Source organism: Diadema antillarum, unplaced genomic scaffold (genome assembly GCF_040938485.1).
Source record: "Diadema antillarum isolate AM-2024a unplaced genomic scaffold, OU_Dant_1.0 seq00000182_RagTag, whole genome shotgun sequence".
NCBI classification, from domain to species: domain Eukaryota; kingdom Metazoa; phylum Echinodermata; class Echinoidea; order Diadematoida; family Diadematidae; genus Diadema; species Diadema antillarum.
The window spans coordinates 846808-859447 of NW_027271249.1; the positions used below are offsets into that span (position 1 = coordinate 846808).

The 12640-nt window shown below is 35.9% G+C and overlaps 1 protein-coding gene across 1 annotated transcript in view; it reads right to left on the reverse strand.

The window, feature by feature from the left end:
• Window positions 1-1639: 1639 nt before the first annotated feature.
• LOC139728512 (aminopeptidase Ey-like) overlaps window positions 1640-12640 on the reverse strand; it is a 36660-nt gene continuing 25659 nt past the window's right edge. The window contains exons 7-19 of the mRNA XM_071639449.1: window positions 12231-12365; window positions 11573-11638; window positions 10834-10899; window positions 9891-10072; window positions 9374-9465; window positions 8005-8141; window positions 7166-7369; window positions 6234-6310; window positions 5609-5719; window positions 5021-5188; window positions 3447-3581; window positions 2775-2856; window positions 1640-1991 (exon numbers count right to left, since the gene is read on the reverse strand). Coding sequence (XP_071495550.1) covers window positions 1836-1991; window positions 2775-2856; window positions 3447-3581; window positions 5021-5188; window positions 5609-5719; window positions 6234-6310; window positions 7166-7369; window positions 8005-8141; window positions 9374-9465; window positions 9891-10072; window positions 10834-10899; window positions 11573-11638; window positions 12231-12365 — 1611 coding nt within the window. The 3' untranslated portion in view covers window positions 1640-1835. The remainder of the gene's footprint in view (window positions 1992-2774; window positions 2857-3446; window positions 3582-5020; window positions 5189-5608; window positions 5720-6233; window positions 6311-7165; window positions 7370-8004; window positions 8142-9373; window positions 9466-9890; window positions 10073-10833; window positions 10900-11572; window positions 11639-12230; window positions 12366-12640) is intronic.

Genomic DNA, 12640 nt, shown 5'->3' on the forward strand with positions numbered 1-12640 from the left:
ATTATGACAAAGACCATCAACACCAACATAGTAACCTGACATGCAGTGTCATATCAAGGCCAAAACAGCACCATGAATTAAATACGTCTTCTTCTGTTAGGATTTGGCGACATTTCGTTGTTGTTGTTGTTGTTGTTGGTTTTTTTTTTCTTGGTAGAATAGCGATAGCACCAAAAACAAAATCAGATTTTGTGACCTAAATTTGCAATATGTAATAGGAGTCTCGAACAAAGTGATGACCAAAGGAAGACACAATTTAATTCGTTTTAAATTCGATAGTATTAATTACTACATGAATTAAAGAAAACCTTTGTCAGACGATTGCAGACTCCAGGATATTCGCAGAAGTAATAAGAGACCTACAACCCAAATTTTCCTTATTGAAGGCGGAACACAATAGTAACAAGTTTTCTGTAGCAGTGGCAATCGCAGTAACACTAAAACCATTATAAACATTAATGCTTATTTGCAAGTACATGTCATAGCCTCCCCACGTGCAAAGTAAGTTCTTCTCCTCTCCGCCCCCCTCCCCCCCCAAAAAAAAAAAGGACCAAGAAAGCATCAGGTAAGTACAGGGTAAAAATTTGCACTCAAGATGTAAGTAAGCACATAGTAACATTCAGATTCTGGAGGTCTGCAGCCTTATCTACTAACTGGCTGAAAATAGGCTTGAAAGGCAACTGTATGAATACATAAGACAATGACAGTGTCTGGTACCAAACCTGAACATCTCTTTACAGCAGGTATCCCTATATTATATCGGCAGGTGAAAATTCCGGTTCGCTTTACCTCTCTACGAAGTGTATTGCTATTTTGGCAGCATTTTGCTAGGGAGGGAGTGTTTGTATTGTGTGAGTCTCTTCTAAGTAAATAATATTCCGTGGGGAGCAACATCATATGATGCTATCAAAATACACACCAACAACAATTCATAACAGGTATAGATATGATGCAGCAGATGCAAATATAGTTCAGATTCTGAACGTGCTTTCTTTGCCACCAAGCGGCAAAGAACGCAAACAAAGGCGTTGTATGCGAGGCTAACTAGCTGCCGTGTGCGGTAGGATAAACCCAATCAAAAACGTTTAGAATCTGAACTATTGCAAATAAGGACATTTCACGCTCTTTTGAGATAGAGTAAAGTATTCGAAATACAATGAATAATATAGACACCATGCCACTGCTGTCAACTCAATTTAGTACAAGTTGTATCCTAAATAACCAGTATCATAGCCTTCATTCGGTCAACATGAGAATTGGCCTGGATGCATTGCTGATAATGTTGCAAGATGTTTTCTATATCATCAAGCCATTAAGTCTATGGTTCATTCACTTCATTAACTTCCCTACAGTAGTGGAATGCCTGCGGGTGAATACTGTGGCTAGGGCAAGGTCTTGTCATCAAAAAAGGGGCGATGACCTCAATCAGCATGACGGATTTAAAGGGATCAAATAGTTTTGGTTGAGACATCACTTCAGATTTCTAACATTTTTTGGTGAGATAATGAGAAACCTCTTATGAAATATAAAAATGCGCGTGATTCCAGGAGGAATTCACTGTTTATTTGATGAAAATCGGTTTTGAAATGGCAGAGATATCCAAAACAGAGCAATCCTAATAAAAGGTGGGACCCCTTCTTTTATTACAAAAGCTTTGTTTTACTTTCTTTGACTTTGTTTTTGGATGTCTCAACCATTCCAAAACTAATTTTCATCAAGTAAACTTTGAAGTCCTCTTTAATATAGAATGATATGCATTATTCTACTTCATGAATGGTTTCTTGGTATCTCGCAAAAAATCTAATTCTCAGCTCCACCTATACTGTTCCATCCCTTTAAGCTCGACTCTGCGTCCTCTGCTGCAGCCAGGCGTCCACGTCCGGTCTGAAGTCTTCCATCCACCTGACATTGGCCCTGGTTTGCTCCACTGCCGATGACAGCGCCCTCCTCCCTGTACCCTGGTCGGGATGCTCCGCGATGAAATCCAACAGCTGGGGGGGGGGGGGTAAGAATATTAGAAGCTGGGTATTGCTCAAAAACTCATCACTTGATGAGTTGGTCAATAAGAACTCTTATCAGAAATGAATATTATTGTAGAGTGTGCATGGGAGACACAAGTGGTAAATATGATGTGATTAAAAAAAAGTAATGAAGAAAAGAATACAAACGAATAAGTCTTGTTTCCTTTAAGGAATTGCGTTGGGTAAAGCCAAACGAGTTACTTGGGTTGGCCCCAAGAGATGGAGATTATGTAAATACATAAATATATTTCACATATACGATTTTTTGAGAGTGTTTGAATTTTGATAATATTTTTAAAGCATATAAAAGGCAAGACATAAATACACAAGTGTTTCTATGCCGTGTGAAAGTTTACTCTTGTGAAATCTGATGAATATCGGAAAGTCAGCAACAGAAGGCTACGACTACGACCGGCGGAAAAATAAAATCTAATATTTGAATCCGAGGTGTATGCTTAGCTTTATAATAATAGGTCGTAACAGCTTGAGAAGCAATCAGATATTGTAGGCAAACAGCGGTAAGATCAATGGCTGTAGGTCCCTACCGAAGGACCAGATGATTGACTTAAATCAGGGACCTCATGCTGCAGACTCGGTGGTGCTTTCATCAACTGAGCAACTTCAGTTCCTTCAATTGGAAAACCTTTATTCTTATGAGATAATGCGTAAAGAGAGAAATATAAGGACTGAAAGGAGAAGTATATGCCAGACAACAGACAAAAAAAAAAACAACAACCACGCACGATGTCTTACCTCCGATAGTAGTAATTCCGTGTTGAAATATGCTGTAACACCTTCAATCAAAACTGCAAACTGGAATAAATTATTCCCGTACCTGTCGGAGAAAACGAGAACAAAAGTTAAGGAAAAGGAAAAGAACAGGAAGAATGATAACGGATGGAACAAAAAGGAAGACAAACCAAAACAAATGAAAGGAAGACGAACCAAAATTAATAGATAAATGAACATGACCATAAAGATTAAAAACAAGAAGAAAAAGAGGGGGAAGAGGAAGAAAAATTGACAAGAATGAGAGAAGATAAAACAGAGACGGAGAGAGGAGAAGAGAAAGTAGGAAAGCGTTTAGATGCTAATTAACTAGCAAGGTATATACTCTTGTAAATCGACCAGTATTAGCTTTCACAGAAAGTGTGCATTTGTACTTTAGAACTCTACACTATTTGTATTAAGTCCGACTTTGATCAACCTTGTACTAATCTGCACGCCTGATTTCTCTCCATTTATCATTGTTTTAATATCAAAGTCCCCTCAATTGTACTTGAATTCACTGAATGCCGGACAAGATCTTTGTAGAATAGTGCACACAAGTCATTCACGTTGTTGATACATCCAAAAAGGGCGCGGAAAATGTAATAAAAAGTGGGGCAAAACATAAACAGCTGAGCGGAAAACGAAGACACTCACGTTTCCCTGAAAAATGCCCAGTTGGCTTGGAAGAACTTCCAGGCGAGATCGTATCCGATTGTGTTGCTGGCCACATAGGTTACCACGTTGGCTGCATCCTGCGATTTGATCCGATCTAGCGTCATTTCAAGGTATCTGTAATGTTATAATAATAATAATAATAATAATAATAATAATAATAATAATAATAATAATAACAATAATGAAAATAATAATGAAAATAATAATAATAATAATGAAATATTAACACTAGGAAGATAACCATAATGGAATGAGACTGAACGGAATAAAAAAAAGGGCATTATATCCTAATGGACGAATAATATGGGAGAAAAAAAAAATTTACAGAAGGGGTGAGAGAGGGAGACAGGTACATAGGCATAATCCTTTCAAAGGAAGCATCCACTCTGGTAAAGGGGTGTCACGATGAAGAAGCTGAAGAACAATAAAGTGAAATTACGACAACCCTCCGCATTTAAGCACATATGCCCCCTACACTAAAATGAATTCCTCCTGTCCCTAACGATTTTTTCAAATGAAGAGCTTGCTTCCAAAAGGCGCCAAATCCATTGTCTTTCAATGGATTTAGCGCCTTTTGGAAGCAAGCTCTTCAAATACTTATCAAACCATTAGAACTTCCACGTACATGAATCAGTTTGTAAGTACGGACGCAGTTTGAAATAATCACGACCACAAAATGAAGACAAATCTTCCCAGGTATTCGATCTGTATATTCCGGACGAGAGACAGGATATACTGTTGAATTACACTTGAACGACACTAATGAGATGCTGTTAAACTACATTTTTAAACTACACCATTCATCGAAGAAAGTTTCCGTGTCACGATTCTCATTTTCTTGTATGTGTGCGCAAATATGCATGCAAGGGCATAGGTGTTACGGAAGTCTCGTATACTAGTATCCTGTATTACTATTTGTCATATTTTCCCTTTATCAGGGATGTTTGAGCTGAGCTACTACCAGCTCCACTAAATCACACCGAGTAGAGAGCTGCCCAAGGCCAATATCTTTTGATACGGAGTGAATTAAATGTTATGACAGAACAGTGTCATATTATAAGCAATCTCCTCTAGGACTAACAAACAAACAAACAAACAAACAAACAAACAAACAAACAGACAAACAAACAAAAAATGCCTGAATTGTACTGAGGCAGCATTTTTTTTTGACATTGGCAGAAAGGCATCATATCTGTAGATTATATGTCATACACTGCAAATCAAACAATTTGACAGAAAGACATACTTGCAGTATGCCCTTGTGCCACACTTTTAAACACTCTCAAACACTCTGTTTGAATTAAGGGGTCTATGCAGAAAAATAAATTTTACCAAATCAAGAGGAAGAAAAATGCAACAAAAAAAGTATACAACATAGAAAATAAACCAAAGTAGTTCGGAAAAAAAAGAACGAAATACGTGAATAATGAGAATTGGCTAAGTGATAATTCGTCTTTAAACCCCCCTAATATAATGGCATAGAAATAACATGGAAAATTACTTTTTTTTCGACTTAGGCCATTCAACAAACACACGACCAAACAGCAACTTACTGACTGAGTATCCAAGGCTTTCGGCTGCACGCCAACGCTTGCAGCAGTATAGCCCTCTCGCTTGCAATGATCGTTGACTCGTACTGGTTGAAAGCGAAGTACCATTCTTCTTGCCCGCCCTCACCGATGGCGGTGCAGTAAACGTTATATTTCTGGTTTGGCGGTACGCTGCAAATAAAATGAAATCATGACAGCTGAATTATACATCCTTTTTCTTTCATAATCATTTTTGTATTCTATTACATAGTGCGATTGATTGAAGATATTTAAACAAACCCATTCATGAATATTTTATTAGTCTTTGACTGTCAAGTTTGTAATGCCATTTGATGATGATGATGATGATGATGATAATAATAATAATAATAGCAATAATAATAATTGCATTTATAAGAAGTATTTATGAATAGATCAACTGAAACAGCGTTTGTCTATAAAAAAAAAGAAACACAAGTCTAACAAAACTGAAATTTGCAAATCTTAAAAAAAAAAATCAAATTTTTGGCCTCAGCTCTCCTTAAAAGTATGAATCAAATACAACATAAGATTTTACGATACAAACATAATGCAGCATGCACACGCTCTTACGTATTATTTGATGGGTTTTTCATCCAGTTCTTGAAAAGGGATGTAGCTCTCGTCACGCAATCCTGGTTTCCATAGCGACACGCCTGTTTTATGGCGACGACACGCCCTAATCTAGAATGTAATAAACAGTAAAGAAATAGAACATATTTCCGGGACATTTAAGGAAGCGTGTCATTCAATCCTAGTACATTCAATTCAATTTTTCAACGCATTTTTTTTTTTCCACAGAACTGATACGACGTCATAATCATCATTGGTTTCAACTGTTATCACTATTATAAAAAAAAAATGTCAGGGTCTCAATTTTATTTGAATTTGTAGTCTTTCTTTAGCAATGCTGGAAGACCACCTCATTTTGTAACGTTTAAAAGATTATGTTTATATTTTTCAGATCTCGAATGATTTTCTTTTTTAATCTTTTTAATCTACGAAAGCTGGTAAACAAAATGGAATTAAAACTTTTGAATCTATAACACGTTCCATTATCATTCTGATTATTCTCCAGTACATATAGTATTATATCTCCCAATATATTATACAACGTAATATCCAGAGTTGCCAATTTAGTGGGAAAATTATACTTTCTGCAAAACGTGTTACTGGGTTGAGACAATTTGAAACATACTGTTCGAGGTGACTGCTTCTGCTGTCGTCCCATCCGACATCTTGATAGAATGGTTCGACGATACTCAACATGTAGGCCTGTTGGAAGAGGATTCCGTAAATCATGACAATGATGATAAACATAGCAATAGTAATAATATAAGTAATAATAAAAATAATGATAATAACAATAATAATGATGATAATAATAATAATAACAACAATAACAATAATAACAATAATAATAATAAACTAATAATGATTAATAATAATAACAATAATAATTATCATCTACTATTATCATTTTTATTATTAGCATTATTAAAATTTTAAATTCAACTATTTTTCATATTTCTTTTGAAAAGGGAACAGAAAAAAAACCCCGCAATTTATACAATGCCAAATTACAAAATAAGAATTAGGTGAAACTTCACCTAAATGTACAATTTCAGTCTGTCTCAATAATTACAAACAGAAGAGTCTGTTGTCAGTAGTGTTGGGTTATGTTCAAAGTACGAGATTTACAATCATTATGATAATAAAGGACATTACATTTGCGCAGCTACTTTTAAAAAAAAAGATAATGTAAGAAAACTAACTCTTTTTTCTGATTAACTTGACAATAGGAATTGCGTTCTCGCGTGCAATTAAAAAAAAAAGTCATGTTCAATCAATCCTGCGAGGCTGATGAATGGACACTTTTACTTCATTATTCGCTTTTTTTTTCTAGAGTAATATTCTTAAAATTCACAATTGTTACGTTTCTGGAATTCTTTAGTCTTCATAATAATGTTAAACATTCCTTACATCTATTCACTGTTTTTGGCAAAAGTTTTTCTTTGATGTGATATCACTATCTTTGTTCTAACGTCATGCAAACAGGAAGACAATGAGGGGGGGGGGGGGGGGAAGAAGATTTCTTGCCAATAAGATTACATTGATTCATTTCCCTACCTGAAAGGGCCCGTATGTGGACGTGCGAGATAACATGAGGTCAATGTACTCAAACGTTCTTTCCCCGGTTCGCCAAGCCACGTAGTGTCTCTCTTGGTCGAGGTACTGGGACAGATTGAAGGCCGTGGTGTAGCTTAGGTCTCCAGCCTGAGCCAAACTGAAGGCATCCGTAATCATTCCAGCTCGGTTTGAGACGGGTATAGCCTGAAATGAAAGTTAATGAAACCTAGTGACACTATTAAACTCAACTTCTTGGTTTTCTTAGTTTTAATCTACATGAATCATCAAAACAACAACGACCGAAATTATCAATCGGTCTAAATTACAACATAAAACTTGAAAAACATAGATTACAAACGAGTGACTGTTACAGAATTGCACAATAAGAAATTTGTCCCGAAACATACTGACCTTTTTTTATTTCGACATGATACGTAGCTTATATATATATATATATATATATATATATATATATACAACATATATATATATATATATATATATATACAACATATATACATATATATACATATATATATATATATATATATATATATACGGTGTATATATATATATATCAGGCGAAAAAATATTCGCGGCCCGGAGGCACTATATTATTGAAGTCGGGTCACGAGATTTCTAAAATTATCTCTTGGTTATTAGCTATACTTAACAGAAATAATGTAAGCAGGCACTGCAAGAAGAAAGACATGTTCATTAAGTTGTTGTCACTTTTGTATATGATAACTGATTTGAAATTTAGGAGCAAGTTTTCTTGTGTAAAGTACAAGTGACGGCGATATTGCAATTCAAATCGTGCAGAAATACTCAGTGCGTACCTCGTGATTCGTGTTCAGTTGCGTTATGAGAAGATCCCAATTGTGTGCGTCGTAATTCACGCGATAATGTCCGTACGCGTTGACATTGAGTAACAGCCAGTCTCCGTCACCGGTAGAGTCGGGTAAAGTGGTCGATACTTTTTAAATTCAACGGAGATATGGAATGGAAACGATAGAGAAAGAGAGAGAAAGTAACGTTTTTCTGCTATCTGTTGTTTCACTACAAGTTTATAACTATTGTGTCACATAACACAGATCTTGACGACAAATAAGCCTATAGGCATTATAGTTCTTTCTTGCGGTAATAGGTCTTAAGCAAGTAAGTTGTGTTTTCAAACACTTCATTCAACACGTTCAACATTTTTCTTATATGGATTTTAAGGATGGCATCGTCCATAGTGCAAAATTGGGGATTTTCCTTTAAGTACCCAGGGAAGTACCAGTTTGTCCCATGTGAACCTGAATAATTATGTGAAAATATTTCAAAAACCACAGTGGACTTCATTTTTTCTTGTCAGGATTTGAAGAGGCATCTTTCTTTTCAAGGAGCCTCCCGCAAATCAGGGGAATTTGGCGGTTTTAGGATCTTAGGTATAAAACTTATGATAATACAATCACTTATCTACTTATTACCATTGTAACCAAAGTTATCAAAATGTTTGCTCTCCTACACAAGTGGCACACCGTTTGTAATATATGTGTTCGGAAATGAAAGTAAAAAGAGAATGAGTGAATGAAAGAAAAAGTAAAGCAGAAAGTTTAATAAAATTAATTAATATCATAATGATTACACAATATCGAAGAGTGCAGACTTCCTATACAAATGGCAATCAGAGCATACCATAATATGGAATGCCCTATGTCCTTATTTTCAGTAAGTAAGATGCAATTATTATGATATAATATGATATAATATAATATAATATAATATAATATAATATAATATAATATAATATAATATAATATAATACAATCGATGATATAACATAACATAATGCAATGTAATATACGAAACGGTAAATCAGCACTTTAAATGATTGTTTAAATGTTTTCTCTACTCCAACCTTTGTCAAATGCTAAATTTCACAGTTAAGAACACGGCTACGAACAAATTGATCGCGTGGGTGGGGCCTCACATAATCATCATACGAAGTAATGCGTAGTCTCAATTTAGAGACTTACAAAATAAAAATATATATTATGTGATATAATGATATTTGCGTATATTATAAGATTCTTCTTTTTTCTTAGATGCAAGATACTTTTTTTACATATAGGATGTATTACCAATATATAAACATTATACAAAGTTAAAAGGACATAGTCACAGGAAGTCAAAACCTATATAAACAAAGGCAGCTCTGCTTACAGGTTGTGTCAGGTGGCAGCCACTTCAAAGGTGCATCGGCGAACTCTGCCTGACCTTCGGTGGTGAACCTCAGAGGTACGTGCCACACGTAGCTATAACATGACGAAAGAGTAGATTTTTGTATTATTAACAGTCAAAGCGGGCAAATATATTTTTCTTTCTTTCTATTTCTCACAGTTACTGTCTATCTCTTTACCTTACACACACACCTATTTGAACTTTCATATATGTATATATGTATATATATATATATATATATATATACATACATATGTATATTATATAATATATACTATGCAATTAATTTATATGGACAAACATATACATGATATGCACGTATATGCACATATAAATTATATTAATCATTGCAATGCACATACACAATGTCATGTAGGCCAAATATTTTGACGATAAACTCAGATAATCAGTGTCATAGCTATAGTGACAAATGGGCGCCCTATATGATACAACGCAGTTTTCAAACTTGATGTAGAAACGGAGTGACCTGTACACGTACCCGAGGTCATCGTATTGATTGGTCGTGTTTGCTTCCGGGTTGATGAGGAAACGACTCTGATTGGCCAGAAAGGTCTGGGTTTGTACTCCATAGTCACGTGACACGCTTACAGTGGGGTATCCCATTTGCAGCGTCCATGTGTCCATTACCAATTTCACATCGATATCTGTTATGTTATGCTCCTCCGCGGCCTGTAAAAATCAACATAGAAGTACCCATCAGCCATTCGTTGCGGAAGAAATATTATAAATACGTAACGTTGCATTGAATGATGTCAACTGAAAAAAAACATTGTTAATCAAATTAGCTTCTTCGTGATGGGAAATTATCTCCAAAGTGGCCAAAAAATAAAAATAAACTGCTTTTGAAAAAAAGAAAAAGTGAGATTTATGTGTCCCGCTTAGCATTCCCCTCTATTGTAAGTTGATTTTTGTAGCATTGCTTCTAGCTTGAGTTGACGTTATGATATATCCATGCCGTTGAAAATCAACAATATTGAATTCTCCTCCAGATAGTTACTAGCTGTCTTATCAGAGAGGTGACAACCTCCCTCATCTAAGATATACAATAATACGCCAAACAAGCATACTCACTCGGAACACATAACGTAACACACAATTACTGAGCAAGAGGCGCGTGTCCGTCGCATTATTTCACAGGATAACCAATGTTCATCCCTTGACATCAAGTTTTTTTTCTTTTTCCATGTCTTTTGTTTTCATACAATCAGTCATTGTGTGGAAAACCCTGTGGTCAATTCAATAGTCAAATTGTTATTCGAAAGTTCTCCAGTATCAAGTGCTTCTTTGCATGTGTTTGTTTGTATACTTGATTGTGTTTGTTTCAGAGACGTGTATCGACTTTAAAGGATATGAAATGAAAGATTATTCATGTACAAAAGGCCTGAGACTATCCCACCACGCATAATACCTTTACGGTTTACCTCCGTGAAGCAGTTCCAAAGATCAGTGTTGATTGCGTTGGCGTACTTGAACCGATCCAGATAAATCTGCCATAATTGAGGAGACAAGTAATATGACGTATAAATATACGACTGTTATCACTAGTCAGAGCACTGATTTAAACGGAAAGGTCATCAGTGTAGCAGTACGTCCCGCAAACAATATTCAACACACAATCTTATGCTTCACATGCAATAAATATCACGTGATTGTAGACGTCATCCAGTGTTTACAGCAAACAAGTGCAGTCATATTTAATATCATATTTCATCCGGTGTAAGAAAAGATAAAAACGGTAACTAGTAAAGTACACTGCTGCATGTTTGGAAAGCGATAGCACAATTATGACCTGTGACCAACGACGTGCAACATTGAGAAAAAAAAATATCTTACAGTTATTTCAAGTGTTGCGCTTCAAGTGTTGTCGTTATTTCACAAATAATTACGCCTGCGTGTTACGGAGTTATCGTAATGATAATACAATGCTTATATAGCGCATATCACTACCGTAGTGTCTCTATGCACTTTAAAGGGAGAGGGTTGAAAAACGAAATGTACTGTATCGTAGTTTTACAGATATATTCGTAGCCCATTAACATCAAATGGTTTTCTACAGCAAAAGTGCGAGAGAAAATGACTATCGTTCTGATGAAAAAGCACAAAGGATGTTTAGTTGTCGTTTCCGTTCATTGAGTCTAATTCCATATCAGGCTTTCATACCTGCAGTCCTCTTCTGAAGGCGCTTTCTCCCAGAAAGTTTTGTATCATTCTGATGATGGACGATCCCTGTGGAGACAAAGAGGATTGAGGATGAGAAATGGTATCAATTCATCTTCTCTACTCGGCCTCGGTGAAACAAAACAGCACTCGGGGTAATTTAGTATTTGTCGTTCTCAAATCCAGTAAAGTGCATCATAGATCATGCCTTATTTTTATAATATTGCTCAATATCTCAAGAGTGCACGTTGTCCTAAATGTGGCACACATGTGCTGATCGTTACAACTCCACATTGACAAGTGAGGATTAATTCGTGTATGAAGAAGCGATATATACTTACATAAAAAAACAAAAGTAAGTTTGTGATGCTATTTATGATATATATATAAAAAAAAGATATCATATCTTCAAAATCACTGTGATTCTTTCCAAAGTTTCAGGGCTCATCCTCACTGAAGTATTCAAATTGCTGTGCGAATATTGGGAAGTCATCAACGAACAGGACCTGAAGCACTTTGGCATAAAAAGCTGCAGAGTTACGGAATGACTTTGCTGAATTAAATCGGAACGTTATAAGTGGGGACACATATGCACGTGCTGCGTGTGCCGCGCATAGAGTGTCTGGTGTTTCGGAGGCGGACAGGACGCTCAGCGCCTCACCTTGTCGTATGCGATCGAGTCGTACTGCTGGTTGATGTCGTCTGCTGTGTCGACGTCAACAATCAGTGGGCGGGACGTTGTCATGGCATCTGCTTCCAGGGATTCGTAGAAACGCCTGGCCACAAATTGGTCCGTCTGACTCACGTTCATGCCAAAGGAGAAACTATTGTTACGTACCGCATCGCGTAATCAAGTCGGCATGCCCAAACAGTAAAAGTGAATACTAACTTTTCCCTTTCTCAAGTATTAACTATAGGCTGCAATCGGCCCTTTCACATAGACTTGATACAAAAGCTGTTTCATTATAAACTGAGATAAATGTATTTTTGATTTGCTTTGAACAATGATAATACAAACATGAAGCAATGTGCATTCCGGAATGGTATCATTATTACTATTATTATTACTAC